Source organism: Pleurodeles waltl, chromosome 5 (assembly GCF_031143425.1).
Source record: "Pleurodeles waltl isolate 20211129_DDA chromosome 5, aPleWal1.hap1.20221129, whole genome shotgun sequence".
Taxonomy (NCBI): Eukaryota; Metazoa; Chordata; class Amphibia; order Caudata; family Salamandridae; genus Pleurodeles; species Pleurodeles waltl.
In genome coordinates, this window is record NC_090444.1 from 1,426,987,994 (window position 1) to 1,427,007,876 (window position 19,883).

Below are 19,883 nucleotides of genomic sequence, written 5' to 3' on the forward strand. Positions count from 1 at the left end.
ATGCCAGCCAGGTGAAGTTCCTGCAGGACAGTGAAGGCAGAAGTCTAGCTGCGGAGTCCAGGGGATGCAGTCACGCACAAGCTGTCTCACATCGGTTGCTGGATCGCAGAAGGGTCAGTGGTCAGCAGGGCCACCAACAACCCTTGGCAAATGCAAATAGCTGGTGCAAGGAACACTAGGTTTGTGGAGACCAGAAAGGTCCTAGTGACTCGACCCTTGGAAAAGAGTCAGGGAAGGCCTTCAGCAGCAAGGAAAGCAAGCTGGAGTCATAGGCACCCACACAAGGGACCCACTGGCAGCAGGCACAGGGAGTTGCAGGGAGGCCTCAGCAGCACAACAAAACAGGAGTCCCACTTCGTAGGAGCTGCAGAGGGGAGACTGATCGAGTTGCAGAGTGCTGGAGCCTGGGGCTTATAGGAGCCTGAAGTTCTTCAGGGCGAAGAGTCAACAAGCCTTGGCAAGAGCAACAGTTATGGTGCACAGGGGTTCTGAACCAGTGGCTGCAGCAAGGGCCCACCATCTCCCAAGTTGGTTGGAAGTGCAGGGGGGATCCATAGAGGGTCACAGAACCATCCTCTGTGAGCACAGCCTTTTCGGTGTCTGTGGGACAGCAGGATCCACCAGTTGGTCGTTGTCATCTTGAGGTGCCTGCGGTTGCAGTGGAATGACTTCTTTACTCAAAAGGAGATTCCTTCTTGCTTCTTGAATGCAGGCAGAGTTCAAGTGACCCTGGAGGATGCATAGACACGGAAGTTGTAGAAATCTTGCAGGAGCTGCAGAAACAATGTTGCACTGGGGGCCCTCCCAAATGGATATAGTCGTGTTTAAGTTCCACAAGAAGACTAGCTGCGGTTCCGGAGGCCAGGAGCAGAAGATGTCTTGCAGAGAGCTCTTTGTAGAGTCTTGGTTGACGAATCTCAGGACCCATCTACCCCAGCCCAGAGACACCTATTTCAAAGGGAGAGGTTGTCACACCTCTCCCTTGCAGGAACTCCTTTATTCTGCCTTCCCCTGCTTGAGATAGGCTCATCAACAGGAGGGCAGAACATTGTGTGGGATCGGCAGCAGCATGGGCTGGCAGCCAGACCCCGCAAGGCTGCACAGGCAGAACTGAGGGATCCTCTAAGGAACCCCCAGAGGACATGGGATCATGCAACTTGCACTGCAATTGGCGTAGTTGAATGATTTCAACATGTTTGATACCAAACATGCCTAGGTTTGTAGAAGCCATTATGTAGTTGGACCACTTGACCACTACATATCTTAAGATGGCTTCCCCGCACTTACAAAGCCCAGGGAATGGAGTCTGGGGTTTAGAGGGTTACCCTGCTCATGCAGGAGTACCCTCACACTTGGGGACATGCACCCTGCCCTTGGGCTCAAGGGCCTACCAGAAGGGGTGACTTACACTGTCTAAGTGCAGTGACCGTGATGTAAGGCAAGTCTTATATCAGTAGTGAAAAGATGCATGCACCTTTTCACGCAGGCTGCAATGGCAGGCCTGCAGACACAGTTTGGGTGGCATAACGCATGCTGCTGCCTATGGGAGACCCCTGGTGTACCAATGCCTTGGGGACCTAAGTACCATATATCAGGGACGTACATGGGTGCAACAGTTTGCCAATTGTTGGGTGTAAAAGTTTACCACCAACCACAATTAGAGGAATGAGCACAGACACTGGGGTCCTGATGAGCAAGATCCCAATCCACTATTCTGAACACACTGACACCAGGCAAAAAGGGGGTCAACTATGTCAGAAAGATGCTACTTACCTACATAACCCCCTCCCAAACGAAAGAGGATAAGACTAGCCTTACCCGAGTGAGGCTTCATTTTTTAAGTGGAAAGTCCATCTGCACTGACATGATTACTCTCAGGTCCACCATCCCCTGCAGAGAAATGGGCCACCTCAACAGTTTTGGATTTTAACCCTTCATCTGTTTAAGCCATAAGAGGGGCTTGTGATCTGTTTAACAATGAAGTGAGTGCCAAACAGGTACGGCCTCAGCTTTTTCAAGGCCCAGACCACAGCAAAGGCCTCCCTATCAACAGCTGACCAACGCATTTCTCTGGGGGTCAACCTCCTGCTGATAAAAGCTACAGGATGATCCTGGCCCTCTTCATTAAGTTGAGATAGTACTGATCCTATGCCTATTTCTGAAGCATCTGTCTGGATAATATATTGTTTTGAATAGTCTGGGCTTTTGTGAAGTGGAGCTGAGAACAAGGCATTTTTCAGGGCATCAAATACCTCTTGACAGATAACTGTCTATTACACTTTTTTAGGCATCATTCTGGAAGTAAGATCACTCAAGGGGGTCACAATGGAGCCATACCCTTTTACAAATCTCCTGTAATACCCAGTCAGGCCTAGAAGGGCTCTGCCCCAAAGATGGGTAGCTGGAACAATCCAATCCATAATGGTTTTGATTTTACTCTGTATGGGCTGAACTTTGCCTCCTCCCAAGTAAACCACTTTGCTTTGACCTATCTGGCATTTTGTAGCCTTGATAGTGAAGCCTGCCTTTTTCAGGGCCCCAAGTGCACTCCTGAGGAGGATCAGGTGATCCTGCCAGGTGGAGCTAAAGACAACAATATCATCTAGATGTGCTTCACTAAAGTCTTCCAGGCCTGCCAGAACTTGATTCACCAACCTCTGGAATGTGGCAGATGCATTTTTCAGACCAAACAGCATCACTGTTAAGTGATAATGCCCACTGGCTGTTTTGAACTTAGCAGCACCAGTCAATCTGATCTGGCAATAACTTGCCATTAAATCAAAAGTGATAAGATACTTGGCTGCAACCAAATTATCAATCAGCTCATCTGCCCTGGAGATATGATAGGCTCCAGTCTTAGTGACTGCATTGAGGTCCCTGTAGTCTACATAATACCTAGTTACCATACACCAGGGACTTACATGGGTGCATCGGTATGCCAATTGTGGGGTGTAAAAGTTTATCAGCAACCAAATTTAGAGGAGAGAGCACGGAAACTGGGGTCCTAATGAGCAGGATCCCAGTGTACTACAGTCTAAACACACCAACACCAGGTAAAAAGTGGGGGTAACTATATCGGAAAGATGCTACTTTCCTACAGAAGGGAGCTAAGAGTAAAAGTAGAGATTATAATGCAATGTTGGGATGATTTTGACATGGTCAATCAATGTTCAACCATTGTCTGCCATTTAGACTGTAATCTGAAGGAAGGTAAGGCTTAATAAAACATTACCACTACACCAATTACAATTCATATGAAATATGTTTGTTTATAAAAAATAATTTAATAAATACCTGGTTTCTTTCTGACATAAGGAAATCTATTCGCCCGCCAGGAATCCCGAGTTCAATATACGTTTTCAGTAAGCGAAGATCTGCACTGTTGCCTGAAGAAGAAAACACAACTTTAAAAAACCTAGATTAAAGTAAGAACACTGTGTACTGACATTTTAAGAAATAAAGACATTTAAAGTAAATTCAACATCAATTTGGAACTACATCTCCGTTAGACCTGTCAGTTCTAAGGTGGTCTCCCCCAAACATTTTGCCTTAATCCTCCAATTTTTCTGATTTTGTTTTTGTAGGCCTTTAGACCAGCTGACCAGTGCTAAAGTGCTCTCTCCTGTAAACATGGTAAAACTGGCTTACATCAACTTGACACATTAAATTTACCTTACGTCCCTAGTAAAGTGGTACCGCATACACCCAGGACCTTTAAATTAAATGCTACTAGGGTGCCTGCAGCAAACCTTGTGCCACCCTTATAAGTAGCCCTCTACAAATGTCTCAGGTCTACCACTGCAGCTTGTGTGTGCAAACTGACATGTAGATCATGCAAAAAAAACTTTTGCCAGGTCTACACCTTCCTATTTAATGCATATAAGTCAGCCCTACGGTATGCAGTAAACATCTGACAGGGCAGTTTGCAGTGTATTTTAAAAATAGGATATGAACATTTAGCTTTTACATCTCTGTTAGACATGTCAGCCCTAAGGTGGTCTTCTGCCACACTTAATTTTTGTTTTCACTACTGCAAGGCCTGCCTCTCCCATAGGATAACATTGGATTACCTTATTACATTTATTAAGGGCTAATACTCAAATGGGAGCAGGCAGGAATGTCAAGTTTGGTATCTAAATAATTGTAATGTAAAATCCTACTTAACTGTATTGGATTTTAAGTTACAATTCTGAAAAGGCCACTTTTAGAAAGTTGACATTTTCTTGATTAAACAATTTTGTGCCTGCAGCCTGTCTCCTGGGTCTTATAACTAGGTGTGGCTGGCAACTGGTCTTTGTGTATTATATCTAAATAGTGAGACCAAGGGGGAATGGCTGTTGGCAGAATGGGCTATCTCAATCTTGATATGGGAGTGGTACTGTCGCCTATCACACTTGAACATCATAAAGACTGCCTCAGCACACTCACAAAAGGGCTTTACACTAGCATTTTGGGCCCCCAGACAAGCTGGGGCCAGGGCAGGGAGGCAATATATTCCAAACCCCTCCGTAGGGGAGAAGACTCTAGAAGCTTCTCCCACTTCTAAGTGGATACCGGGCATAAGTAATGGACCCACAGAACCTACTGTTCAGTTGGATGCAGACTTAGAGAATTAAGATGTATGGATAATTGTCAGGCCCCATCCCAGGCAGAGGGTTTGGTCCTGGAGAAACAAGAGAACAGACCAGGCGACCAGACATGGGATTTCTGGGGCAGAAATATCTTTAAACCACGTTTTTGTCAGAAACATTGCATTTTGGGTATGCATGACAACAAAGTTGAAAAAATCAGCAGGTGAAGGTACCAACTCAATGTTAATAAGATAGGTAATTTGCCCTTATTTGAAGCAAGATGGTGGAAGGAGATGAAAATCAGGGAGCTCAAGTCAGCAGAGACAGGATTTCGGTTAAGGGAAAAGTCACAGCAGAGGCAGTTGACTGGACCTACCAAGGACTAAAGGTAAAGAGGGGAGGATAAAAGCTGCTTACCTTGGGATTAGAGTGCTAATTATTCCCTTTTATAGTAGCCTATTCAAATGGTCGTCTTTTCACCAAAATGCCAGGGGTAAGGAAGTGACATCACACTCCATTTCATCTTTACTTTCACTCACACATGCTTACACATACATTCACTCATGCACACACACTTACATAAGCACATACTCAACGCAAGCATGAACACAACACATATTTAAAACTGTTTTACCACACAACATATTACTCGATGTTAGTGTAATAAAAGAAAACTGACTGTAAACAAGGAAATTGAGCCCCAACCAAGCTGCCCCTCTGTTCTTGGCCCTGATTTTGCCACCTCTGAGGCCAGGGTTCACAAAGGAAAAGCCACGGGTCACAGCTGCGACCCCTGGCAACCACTAAATGACATCCATGCCTATTCAGTGAGCTCAGAGTGCTGTGGTATTTAAATATACTGGTTAAACACACTGCTGTCTGCCTCTATCCTACAAGACTACCTAATCGAGTCTTGAAGCATCTTCCAAAGATACAAAACAAATTGGCTTTTGGAGAATAATTTTGAATCATATAGTTGTTTAATTGCCTAAAACTGCAACATAATCGACCAATCAATGCATTATAGTAACCTTTACCAGAAGTATCTAATACACTTCTGGCAACCCATATTTGGAACACAACATTGTTCCAATGCTCTGCCCATCATGAGTGCAACTTTGCATTAAAAGACACACCCATATTCGTACAACACCACAAAGACCTTCCTATGTCAAATTTACCTTACCTTAATATTAACTCATAGAAAGCACTTTGAAACTAAACACACTAACTACTAACCAAACTTCCAGAAACATGCACAATGGTTCATCTAATTCAAAGCAAAAGGGCGCCCTGATGAAAAAGTGCTTCAGTGTTATCACGATGTTGAAAGCACGAAACTAGTGCAAATAACTGGCACAATCAGAATATATAAACATGTGCTGAACAATGTTACCAAACACATGGTCACATTTTCTTTTATCAGACTAATTAGATTTTACAAGCCTGTAAGACAATCTACAACTGTGAAATATGGAAGAAAACGATTGCATTAAATATGTTACTCGTCCAAGGGTGCAGAGAACTATTTCTAAATCAAACAGCTGTTACAGAATGTATTTGGGATCAAAATGTGGGGACCACAAGATAATCTCCAGCTCTCACTGTCTCTTGTCCGCTTTACACTAAGGCCCTTGCTTAGTCTCTAGTGTAGTGGTTTTAGGGGTCCATGAAGCCTACTAAGGGTGGGTTTCGACTACTTAGAAAATGAAATAATATTAACAGATTAAGCAAGTGTATATAAAGGAGCAAAATGTACAAATTAACATTTGAAAACATTCCGTAAATGTGAAGGACTTTGAAATTGGAGGCTGAAAATGAAGTTAGTATACTCAGGCTGATTTGTGGAAAAGTACAAGTGCATCAAATAGAAAATAGTACGGGTGAAGAGTGGCCTCAATTAACTTAGAAAACCTCAACATTCATATTAATAAGTAAAGTAGGGTTTTTTGTTTGTAAATTAAATAATATTTAATAATGTGTGTTCCTGTTTGATGAAAGCTGTCTCTGTATTTTTTGTGTATTGTTTTGCAGTTCAAATCATCAAAAAATACTTAGACAGGGTCCTCTGCTTCCAGTAATGACTTAGTGGGTATCCCTGGATTAATTTCATTCTAAGTCTCTAGTATACGGTACTACATGTACTCAACGCCCTAAAATTAAATGCTAACAGTGAGCCTGCAGCACTCACTGTGTCACCCACTACAGACTAACTTTAAAACAAATCTCAGACTTGACATTGCAGCTATAAACTGACAATTCAACCTGGAACTATGGATCTTTTGGCTGAAACCTTTCTTTTTAACACATACAAGTCACCCCTAAGGTAGACCCTAAAGGCTCATAGGGCGATACAGCAGTGCCATTGCATTTAAAAAGTAGGATGCGATTTTACATTTCACCTGTTCTGGTAGTGAAAAACTCCTACATTTGTCTTTCACTACTGTAAGCCCCATCTTGCCCGCTCGATAACATTGGGTTACCTTAGTGCATTTAATAAGCGCTAACTAGTGACGAAGAGCAGGTAGAAATATGTCTGGATGGATTTCAATTGTAATTTAAAATCTTTATTAATGGTAGAGATGGATTTTAGCCAGGCCAGGTCCTCCATGGACCAGAAACAAGCATCCTGGGACTGGTTTCAGCGTATCACCCTCATCAGCCAGGCTATCTTGAATCTGGTTGCACAGCATGCATGGGACCCATGTCTGGGCATACACTTCCCACGTAGGGCAACAAAAGCAAAAAACTTGGGTCCTGGGCTCACTATGTCACTGGATCCAAGCTAGCCAATACTTTCTATCTGCTGTTCATTCAGATATCATAAACAATGATATTGTTTAGTAAAGAATTAATGTATGAAGTGTGTCACTTGTACCATCCAAGCCATGGACGCAAATGATGAGGTGTATTCCATCTTCCAAGCCTTCGTCCTCCTCCATGCTGAAATAAGGAATGGTAGAAGCCAGCTGTGGAACATCACTGTACAAAAATCCGGGGAGTTTCAGCTGCTTCAGCTCCTCTTTAGCCTGGAGAAAACTGGAAATAATGATTAGTACAATGAAGTTGCATTGTTTAAAATCATACTTCCAAAGTGGACCATAAATATTTGAAGATGGTTGCAAAATATGTGCACCCTCTCAAGTAATGATAATTTTCTTGTGTGCTTTATATACTTGATTAAAAATATCACATGTCCTTTTCCAGGAGATGCCAACTTTTATATAAATAAAATGTTAGGAGAGCACATACTCATACTTAGTGGAAGAATGGACTCAAACAAATGGTTAGCAATGGCAGGGGCTTCAACCATGGGATCTGTGTGAGAAAATGCCTAGAACCTAAAACATTTACTGTCAAAACACTTTACATACATAAAAACTTGCTATACAAATGTTGACCTCTTGACAATTCCTACATCTAGCCAAACTCCCTTCCCACCTACTGCTAAACAGGCTTGATTTACTATGAATATTCCTGTCCTAGGGTATCTTGGGACAAGAGCCTGAGAGTGGGTTCTATTGCCTGGTGACATTTTTGCAGAAAGGTTTGTTATGTATGGAAGTCACTTTAGCAGTAGATGGTTAATGTCTATAATTGTGCATGCCACTCCAATGTATTTTGGTCCCTCAGAGTCACCAACTGCTATCTGATTTAGACATGTGGAAACTAGCCCTCTAAGCAGGGATTGAGAGCAGATTCAAGGCATTCACTGCTTGATTACTTTTATGTGTGCTTTCTGCTATCAAGTACACAATCAATACTTTTTCAAGAGACCTGAGAAATGGTAACGGAGGACCTAAGAGTCTGCTGAACTATTATCCAAATGTGCTTACTATTCGTCCTGATATTTAAAAGCTGCCACTACTAAAATGCCTTACTTTATTATATAGTGAGAACACGTGTTCCTAGATAAATATGGCTAGCGTCCCTCTTGTCCATTATATTATTGCCAAAGCAAAATATTTCTGGTAATCCAGAACATTTAAGGGCATTCCTCCAGCTGACAAAACAAAAAAGTTACTTACTATCAGTTACGTTATTTCTGGAGGATACAAAATCTTCTTGCAATTTTCTCACACCCTTATTCATAAGAGAGGGTAAGAAGGATTGTTAGGAGCAAAGTTCCAACGTATTCAGAAAAGGACAGGCAAACTGAAAGGGCCTTCAACCCTTCAAGCAAAAAGGGTCACCACCAATAGCATTGTGTTTTGAGATAGAAGCTGAACAGGACAACTGCACAATGGCTCAATCAAAGATGCCATCAAGAGTTTCATGTCAAAACAATGTTAAATCCCAGTGAGGCACAATAAGTAGACAAGTACATCAAAACTTTCAGAAAATGTGCCATTAGTGGTGAATTAAACAAGGAAGGTGCATCAGGAAGGTGTGTAAATCAGACAGAGCTTCTAGGTAGTCCTTAAACAGTCACCACCAGACCTGGAGGTATAAACCTAAAGATGTCAGACAGGTGAGATTTAAAAGGATTGATGTCTTCTGTCTCACATCAATGCACAAATCTGTTCCACTGTAAGTCGATTTGGTGGCAGGTTTCTGTGCTGCCAAGATGACCTATGCAATCTCATCAGGAAGGCAAAAGGATTCTAGTTGGCATGATTCAATCTCCATGAATGCAGCTGAAGTGTAAGGAGATTAGAGTGGAGGGCCTGGCTATCATTCTGAGAGAGCAGGTCCTCCCTGTGCTAAAAAGGAAGACATGTCAGACTGCTGAGAACCAATAGATAGGCATAACAAATCCTTCTCACTCAGTCTGGAGCCGTCAGAATCAGCTGCAACCATTCCTCTCATACTTTCCACAGTACACTGAATATGAGTGGGGTCAGTGGAAACATGTACAAGAGGTCTGACATCTGCTGAATGTAAAGCATCCCAGGGAACCACCCAGCGGGAACAGCACAAAACTGTGGACACCTATTGTTTGGCTCCATGAATCAAAACAGTGATCTTGAGCAGCCTGCCTTCATCACTTTAGAGTGTTGTTCCCACTGGTGATCCTTCAACAAAAGGAGACTAGGAGATTCCATCCTCACATCAAGTGAGCCTGTTGGGTGAAATGCCACTGGCAGTTTCCCCATTACACTACTTCCATAGGCCCTGCAATCCCAACATTCTCTCTGTTGATATAATGGACGGTGTGGAACTCTCAATTAGAATATGACTATTGACTCCTGAGATGGAAGAGAACAAGGCCTTTGTTTACAGGAGCTGCTCTGACAGACCAGAGGACATGTAAAGTCCTGAAGCCCAGGTGAGCACCTCAGCCCACCAGCAAGGAGGCATCTTTGATCATGATAGGTTCAACATGAGAGGGCTGAAAGGTTTACCTCTTAAGAGGTTAGAGAATGTCATCCACCAGTGCAGATCTCGATGTACCGACTGGAATATCTGTAACTGAACCGAGAGGATCTTTTGAAGTTACAGCCACTGGCTTCTCAGACACTACTTGAGGGCACCCATCCACCATCTGGCGCTGAGGCACGAACTGGATGTAAAAGGCTAGCAAATGCCTTCAAGCTGCTATAGTGAAATTTGAGTAGTTTTAGCACACTAAAATCAAAGAAGAATTAGAGTCCATTGTTTTGTATATACAAAGTCAAATATCTTCAAGGATCACATTTGGGTTCCTTTGCCAAGATGTATTTCATCTTAACAAGCGGTAATACTGCCTCATGACTTCTTCAGGCCTTAAACGGACATAGTATCAAATTAAAATTATACAATACAAATTAAATGAGTTACATCACAATTAAATCAACTGGCACCCAACGACTACACAGTCCTAAAAATACTGCATATATCAGTAATGTAAAGGGAGAAGGCCTGTTTTAGAGTTTGGCGGATATCCCGTCCACCATATTAGGATTCCATTATATCCAATGGAAATCATAATACAGCAGATGGGATATCCGGCACGTTTGTGACGGAGTAACCCGTCCGACAAACTCTAAATCAGGCCCAGATTATCTTTGATTTCATTGTAGGATTTCACTATCACATCATTGGTCAACTGTGGAGTGAACACTACAATGCAAGGTACGTGTCATGAGTTACTTTTCTATGACTAACCATGTAATATAGTATCAAGAGTATACATGTTATTTTAGTCTGATTGCTCGAGCATCTAACCGTTTTTACAATGAACTGCACTGTGGGCCATTACCATTACATATCTTAATTATTAATATTACACCAAAATGCATTATTCAAGAGCCCTAAACTTTTTCACACTTTATAGGAAAGCATTTGTTCAATAATACAACCCCACCCTCTCTGCTGCCATAAACCAATCCATATTAGAGCATTATGTATTAAAGTACGGTACATCTTTACTATCTCACAATATCCCTAGAAACCACTACTAACCCCACATCCCCCAGATGTTTACCTAAACAGGCTCTGATCACCCGAATTCTGAAAAGCATTATTCACAAATTATTTGAATCTATTTAGGATTTCTACGAACACTGTCCAGATTCCTGCAACTTAGTTAAAAGCCAAAGAGCATGGAGAAAGGTACCAATACTGGTTGTGTCCTTCAAACATACATCATTATTTATTTTACAAACTCTAACATATGTAGTAAACTCAATGCCGTTTTTCACACGTCATGAATCTAAAACCTCAGCAAATAGTGTCATCCCTATTGTACACCAATGTTTTGCCCCAGACAAGGTAGTCAATAGTGGTTTGGTCACTCACCCTCCTGGTTCGTAGTAAGATTTGGCTGTGCAGAGAATTACTGTTGATGGTTTTTTTTCCCACCGATACTGTCTGCTTACGGAGTGCCTTGGTCAATCGGTAAGCAGTCCTGTATGTCACTCCCAAAATGCAGTTATTATGTTGTTGCATGCTTCAACTGTGTAAATTGTAAGACTTTGCCGCTCATTAAAGTTCAAATTCCTCCATCAGAGGCTAAAGGATTCATCATTGTTTGCACCCCATACATTTCCCACACAGGATATTCCATTAATATCCCAAACCTGGAACCCATTCATATGGAAGAGGTCCAATTAGAGCTTGCAAGTCGACAATAGATTTTCCCTGGTCAGGATTCCCTCTGATACAAGTAAGTTCACTGCCTCTTCATTCAGCATGGGTGGTTTCAGAGGGGTTGGGACACACTCTACTTCCATCTAACCTAGTAGAGAAACCCTTTTCACCAAGAACCTGGTGATTCCCTACTACGTCTTGTGGTGAAAAGGCCCATTCATTGATCACTGAAAGTTGTGCTACCCAGTAGTACCTACATACATTAAGCAGAGAATACCTACATTGTAAGTGCTTTTCTGCAGTTTACTCAGGGAAATTCTGAGGGAGGCATCCTCCTTTAACAGAGACCAGAAAACAGCACTCAACGTTAAAATGAAATGCTCTGGCATAGAAAAGTGTGTATTTTGGAATACATACATTAGTTTGGGAACAGTAATCATCTTATAAAGGGCTGCCCACCTTAGGAGCAACATTGAAAGGCCTTGCCCGAACGCTGTATCCTTCTTGGAGCCAGCACGAAGAACCTGTTGCAAATGTTCTTGAATACGAAGCCCCCTATCCTTTGTAATACTACTTAAATTTAATAAAAAGCATATTGAAAGCAAGTATAGGGTGATTTACGTTCGTGTGAGTGAATGTGAATTAACATAATTAATTGTAGATAACATATATAAAGTGTGTTCCTGTATAAGATGCATAATCCTTGGAAGGCTGTGTATAACCAAGTGTAAACAGTTTGCAGATTATTTGTCCATATAAACCACAGACAATCTTCCAAAACCACTTCCATTTTCTATATCGGTGTTCCTAACCAAGTCTACGTAAATTCATTTCCTTTCCTGCCTCTGATATTTTATATTTACACGTGCAGTGTCTAATATGTAGACCTGTTTGAAGATTTAATAGCTTGTTTTTTTGGACAGAACTTTAAAACAGTTTTAGGTTTCTATGTATCATAAGTAACTGATGTGACTTTTATCCATGTATTAGTATTAATGACCTTGGAACGGTGAAAGGTTGAATGGTCTTGCCTGGACTTTGAAATCTGATCTGCAGAACACACCAGATCTCAAGCGTTAGCACTTAACTGTTGATCATCCATGCTTACCTTGTGCTTGGGTCATTAATTCAGAAACTGAATAACTTGTTTGCACACCATCAACAAGCATTCTTTGGACCCTTCGCCCCAGAGCAAGGAGTTCAGCAGCAGTCTGACACTGCCTACCACTGAAGGAATTGGGCACTACCTGCAATGGTAATGACCTGGTGACAGCGGTGAAAGCGAGTGGTTTCAGGCATGACTATGAGCAGAGACCTCCGAAGAAGCATTTTGGGCATTGGCACCTTATTTACAAGTCAAGCAGTCCATGTCAAAAAATACATTTGATAAACACTCTTAATGCGGTCACGTCAGTCAAACTGTACAGGTAACTGTGACTTGTTAGTTGCACATGACCTTACTGCAGGACACAAGTTAAAACTGAGCTATCCTGTACATGCAGTGTAAAAAGGATATCAATGTGATTGATTAGGCCAGAGAGATGGAACTGTGGCAAGGGTGTTCAACGCAACAAACCTGCAATAGTGAAATCCCATGCAACAAAAACGTTTATTACACAACCTCACCTAATGTCACTCTAACCTGCGATTCTCGTCATACATTAACTCTACTAGTACTCCAACCCTTGTCTAAAGCGAACCGTTAATCATTCTTAACTTTCATTAAACGTAACCCTCATATAACCATAAAGCAAACGGAACATCTTATGCTAATTTTAACACTAAACTTGACCCTAATCCAAATCCTAGCAATAAAGAAGCTGCTAACTACAGTGAAAATAATCCACTGACTTCAATGTTAAAAATGTGTTGTAACGGCTTAGCTGAACATTTGCTTAATGACATTTCATCGCGAGGAATCATCTTTGTAGCAGTCTTCCCTGTTCTGTTTTTTAATAATGTAATACTACAAGAGGCACATGTAAGGATATTTTTAAACCAGATATTAAGGTATCACGACAAGAAAGTGAACCTATAAATACATATTGGGCTAGGAGACATACACAGTCTTGCCTCAGTTTCTGTCACAGTGTTCTAGTCTGGGCTCATTCTTTAGGGGGTACTAACAGTTATGAAAGGTTGATATAACATCTAATTTTGCTTAAGCGAGCGGTCTAAAGATGCCCTTGAATACCAACTAATTCAGTAGCCACTAAAGCAAGGAGAGTGATTTTCTACTGAGGAAATCAGAGTGCAAGTTCTGTTGAAAGAGGGGTCCAGTCGGGGATCAGCGAGACCTCTTTGACTAGAGGAATACATTTCCTTCTTTCCACTTCCTTGTAATGCATGCCTATTTTGTTGGCATAATTACACACTCCTATCCTGCATCGAACTGTACAACACAATGAGACAGATCTGACCTCCTGCTGGTTGATGTGGCATTGGTCCACTGAGCTCCACAAGCCACCCACCAACACATTCATTAAACATGCTCCTGACTATTGTTGGATTATTACGCTAACAAAAAAAGAGACCTGAAAGGAAGACACATTTCATGTAATAAGAAGGTTCTATCCTAGGCTAATATTAAAGACCAGCTTGGAAGAGATTCACATGGAGGCAGAGCGATTTGGGACCATGACCTGCTCAGATACCACTGACAAAAATGCAACTTGGACCAACTGAGTATATTAATCTACCAGCTCAGGTGAAACTTTTAGTGGAACAGTGTTTTAGACTATAGAAGTAAAAAGAAAAAAAACAGGAAGTGTTGGCATTGACTAAATAGTCTTGAAAGGTTTATAACACAACTGGTCTTTCAGCAGTTCCCAATTGTGACCTGATATGCTACAAGTTTCTGATCAAAATCTACATCCAGTTGGTCATCCATGTAGAGGAGCTACCATCTAGGGAACATTTACGAGGTACTTGCCTACAGAGCATAACACTGGGCTTATAATACCATAGCTTCTCAGCACCTGCAGACATTTTTGGTAAATACAGCAGAAGAAGGGATCAAACCAAGCACCTTGATTTGGAACTGATTTTAGATTACAACAAACCTGGCCATTTTTAAATTAAGTATTCTTAAGGACAGAATAGAACAACTACTTCGTTGCCTTATGTCAAATGTGGTAGGGCCAGATAGCATGCTCATCTTTACTTTCTTCAGGAATTTGTTTAGCTACTTCTCTACTGAATACACCGATGAAAAAAACAATGGAAGTCAAACGTGAATCCTCCGCTTGCTCTAGGATACCCCACCCCGGCACATGAGGGCACTTGTCTGAACTCTGCTGAATGATAAATAAATACTTCTTATATTTTCTCTTGAATTGTTAATGTTTTTGTCTCCGAATTTCAATTTCTCAGCATCTCGGGTAAATTTGGGAAAATCTATTTTGTTAATGGAATAAAACAGAAAATGCCATCACACCTAAACTGTGTGAACTTATTTTTCTGATACGATGGTGGTGGCTATTTTATACATGCATGATGGCATACATAGTACGTGAACTGTGAGAGCGGTAGGCCTCGGGAATAAAAAACAAAAAATGGGGTGTGAATACCCTCAAAAGCTGCTTCCTGGTTGGTAAGGACAGAAGGGTATGGATCAAATCATTAACATTTATAAAGCGCACTACTCACCCGTGCGGGTCTCAAGGCGCTAGGGGAAAAAAAGGGGGGGTTAACGCTGCTCGAACAGCCAGGTCTTTAGGAGTCTCCGGAAAGCGGAGTGGTCCTGGGTGGTCCTGAGGCTGGTGGGGAGGGAGTTCCAGGTCTTGGCCGCCAGGAAGGAGAAAGATCTCCCACGGATGCGAGGGACAGCAGCAAGTGCGAGGCCAGAGGAGCGCAGGTGGCGGGTGGGGACGTAGAAGCTGAGGCGTCTGTTGAGGTATTCCGGTCCCTTGTCGTGGAGGGCTTTGTGTGCGTGGGTGAGAAGTCGGAAGGTGATCCTTTTGCTGACTGGGAGCCAATGCAGGTGTCTCAGGTGTGCGGAGATGTGGCTGCTGCGGGGTACGTCTAGGATGAGGCAGGCCGAGGCGTTTTGAATGCGTTGCAGGCGATTTTGGAGTTTGGCTGTGGTCCCGGCGTAGAGGGTGTTGCCATAGTCCAGGCGGCTTGTGACGAGGGCGTGGGTCACGGTTTTTCTGGTGTCGGCGGGGATCCAGCGGAAGATCTTACGGAGCATGCGGAGGGTGAGGAAGCAGGTCTGTAGGTTTCTATGCCCATACCCCCTGCCATCCCTGCAGTCTCAAAAGATGTAACTTGGGATGTGATAAGACAGGAAAGTGAGCTGAGAATGCAATGGACTGCAATACTCTCATGCAGTACAGTAATCAGAGACATTTTGGGGCGTAGCGTTTCTATCCCGACACAGCTGTGCAACACTGATGGTAATGAGTGGAATCATGGCGCTACGTGGACGATGGTGTGCTGAAAAAATAAGAAAAAACACGAGCAGGGCAGTGGGATTTAGGCGTGCTGTTCGGTAAATAGGTTAAAATGCAAATGTTCCCCTCTTTTAAATCAGTTTGTTCAGGGTTTCACTAAACTGTCTGCCTACCCACTTGAAGTGAAGATCGAACAGCCCTTACAAAGAATGAAATAATTCCAGACACTGGGCGCCATGTAGCGGAATTCAGCAGCTTATGAAGCCATCATGAAAAAGACAGAACGTCCCTGAAGAGAAGACGAGAGGCAAAGTAAAGGGTCTGTGGGATGGGTGGAGGAGCTGAATAAATCTGTGCAACAACTGAAGAGGGATATATCAGTCCTCCACCAGTCAGTCATGTGCAGTACCCTCCATTGATCATGCTAAATATCAGGGTGAGAGATTAAACTACTGCATTATCCGGGTCTGAGACACTCGTGGATGAGGGTTGGGCCCACGCACCAATGAAAAAGACAATACATTTCCCCTGACTGAAAGTAATTTAAGCGAAGTGGGAGGTTGTGTGATTCTGGTGCCTCTTAGGAAAGGTCACTTGGAACCAATCCTGAGGGCAGCTGTTTTAAAAAAGAAGCTATATTTTCAGGGGAATCCACCCTCGTTGTCTTGGGCGCGTGACAAATTAATATTACCAGAAGACAAACCATGAGATACACGGAGAAGCCAGCACAAGGGGTAAAGTCAGTCGTGATCCCCACCCAGCTGAAAGTGACGGGTCGAGCAAGTGTACGTGTCTTCTCAAGTGAACGTAACCGCAACTTTTCTTAAATCCTTGGGGCACATGAGTTACAGGACCTGACAAACTTTGCAGGGGAATCTATCACAGGCTGTTGGTTGTGATGTATTATCGAAATTGGCTTAATGAGTGATTCCTCCAGGATCTTTGCTGTGCCATTATCCTGTGTGTGCTACTTATTAATGTATAAAAAAAAGGGCAATTTGAGGCTCATAATGGCTGCTTCTCACTACCGTGTTGACCCATCTCATGTGGTCGAATCTACCTAACCAAGGGGCTTTAAAACTGCGAAGGATACTTATTTTAGGCTTCCCATATCAGCTTTAGGCTTTTCCCCTTTACTTGCAGAATCCCACGTCCAAAACTAAGCATTTCTTCTGTGTTCTTGAGTGTTGCTTACTGAAAGAAGGTCTGCCAGAGAACTCCTATTTTCTTAAGAGCAACCAAAAGGTTAACTAGATCAAAGTTTACTAAAATTATCTTGATGGCATCAGTTAGCACACTGGGAGTAAGAGCCAGTCGTCACACTTTAGCTACGGCCTCCCTAACTAGGCTCCAGCAGATTTTCTACCACCTAATCCAATGGGATTTGACAATACCCCTTCTCTCATCAGAATTTAGTGACTATCGTCATCAGGAGAGTATACGCATGTGCACCATATAACCATCCCTCCTTAGTGCTTGATCTGCACAGTTAACCATTTCATAGATGGTTGACCAGCCAAAACGTTGCTGCCATGAAGCTGAACTTCATGTCCAAGGCACGAATGGAATAGCAGGGTGAATTTTCTTGAAGCTTCTTTGTGCGTTTAAAATTGGGCCCGTAAGAAAGATAAGTATGCTTTCATCCCAGCAGGCCGATCCAATTCAAGATGATTAGGTCATACCAGAGGAAACCCTCCCACGAAGCTGTCCTTTTTGTTATCAGCAGTTAAAATACCAGAGAGCTAGAATGCATGATTAGGGTCCCATTAGATCTACTAAGTCTGAACATTTGCATTTGTCTCTCCACTTTTACCATAAGCTTTTCCTTAATATGGACAAAGCGCCTCAAGAATAAAAGATCCAGGATAAAAATAACCTATAATTCCCTGCATTGAAACTTGAAGCAATGAAGGCAGGCGGGTTCTTAATGATTAATTGCAGAAGGGTTGGCACTGTTCCGATGCCGCAGGGAATGTTGTTCCATGTCCTAGAGGAAGATGCTGAAGAGGCTGGTTTTTCTGTTTTTTCTTTCCTGCAGAGTTTAATCTCTCACCTGGAGATGTCAGACACCTTTGATGGAGCAGATATATTAACAAAGAAATTAATGTGTGTTTATTAATGAGAAAATGCACAGAGAAATTAATTCTAGAAAAAATGCGTGCGCTCTGAAATGTGCCCATGAGGAGTGGTCACCACATGTACTAAAATGATTAAATATGTGAACTAATGGAAAATATGTAAAAGAGAAAAAAAATGTATTAATATGTCATACTGAAATGAATAACCTATGTTTTTATTAATCCATATTCTTAAATTAGCCGGACTAAAGGCCTGGTTTCACTGAGCCTTGCTTGCTCTGAACGCGAAGAATACGAGTGTCTTGCACAGGACTGGTAACCAGGGATGGCAACCTTGAACTGCTCAGTTCAAGCCGCTCAGCTAGAACATTCTGCAAACTTACCAACGGACAGGAGATGATGAAGACAATTTGATACAATTATGTGTAATGTAGGCTAAATGTACTTTCCCAGGACTTGAACAATAGAGGCACTGACCAAAGACTCGCATGCAACAATTTTGTTACCTGAAGAGCCAGATGATGTTCTCATCGCAAGAAGAACCAATCAGTTTTATGGAACATAAGACATATGCACAATTAAGGATCAGGTAAACAAAAACTATAGGTTACAGCCATAATGTCCGATGAATTGACTAATTAGCAATTAGTGGGATGGACTGGGAGACCCTAATAAAAAGTCATGACAAGGGGTGAGAAATCAGAACTGCGAGGAGAAAGTTGATGACGTCAGGAGACGCTGTCTGAGGTGCTGATATTCGGCCTATACTCTCTGAGCCTGATCCGGAGCTGACCACTGATGACCTGGGGACGAAGACTGACTTGTTGCTGATCCATCCTGGATAGGTAGCTATGAAAATGTGACTGACAAGTTTGTGCCTTTTCTTCTAGGTACCAACTGCCCTGTTTTATAGATATTCTCTCTTTTAGGAAGATTTTTTCAAATTAATGTTTTCACTAAATTGTTTTTGCATGAAGACCCACATGCTAATGCTAATCCTGGTTAGCCAGGCTGACGGGTGACGCTGACGGTGACAAATGACTGACAAATTAATTTGCTGAATTGCATCAGTAATGCTGATATTCGTTGACTTATAATTTGCATTGTTGCTCATGATAAATTTAGAAAAAGTGGTTTTTCATTGATGAACTAATAAAGTTTGATTAGTAAAGATATAATTAACAATTGATTAGAATTGTAATCTGTATGGAATAAAAATTGTTAACCCTTTTCTATGAGTGATGGTTATTTCTGATTAATATGGTTTTCTTGTAGTTTTTAAGTGTTTGATCTGGATTTACTGATGTTGATTATTGAGCCAGTGATCACTGCATGACTAGGATACTCCATGCGATTCAAAAGGTTCATCGACCTATATGTGTTCCCTTGTAAGTTTACTTACTAAGGACCGGGTGCACTAGCAGTTTTTGGTAGCAGCTTGATGGTTGGTTTCCTTGGGGAACTAGTTGTGGTGGTTACTGGTTGTGGTAGTAGTTTAAGTTAGGATTAGGTTGTTCGCATTTTATGAGGTTTGAGTTTTGTTTTTCTGAAATGGCAAATGTAGCAAAGATGGTGTCCCCTTAAGCCCAGACATGACTTTCCCAGATCCTGGATTCTGCTAGTAAAGTTGGGTATGTTTTCGGCGCATTTTGTGGTAGCGTGAAAGTGGTAAGTTGGGCTTGCACAGGCTTAAGCAAATCGCAGGTGAATTGTGATGTATGTGAGGTAAAGTAGGGAGTCTATGTGCTCCAATTGAGGTTAGTAGGGGTGTGCGTACTCCAAGGTATAAGAGTAGGGAAGTCATCGAACTTCATATGTGTGTGTGGTGC

The 19,883-nt window shown here is 42.2% G+C and overlaps 1 protein-coding gene across 6 annotated transcripts in view; it reads right to left on the minus strand.

The window, feature by feature from the left end:
• FAM135A (family with sequence similarity 135 member A) overlaps positions 1 to 19,883 on the minus strand; it is an 863,965-nt gene that overhangs the window by 257,374 nt on the left and 586,708 nt on the right. For 4 of the 6 annotated variants that reach the window (XM_069235714.1, XM_069235715.1, XM_069235716.1 and 1 more), the window contains 2 exons: positions 7,450 to 7,610; positions 3,295 to 3,386 (listed from right to left, as the gene is read on the minus strand). The exons of the other annotated variants lie outside the window; for them this stretch is intronic. In XM_069235714.1, the coding sequence (XP_069091815.1) occupies positions 3,295 to 3,386; positions 7,450 to 7,610 (253 nt within the window). The remainder of the gene's footprint in view (positions 1 to 3,294; positions 3,387 to 7,449; positions 7,611 to 19,883) is intronic. 6 annotated transcript variants of the gene reach the window in all.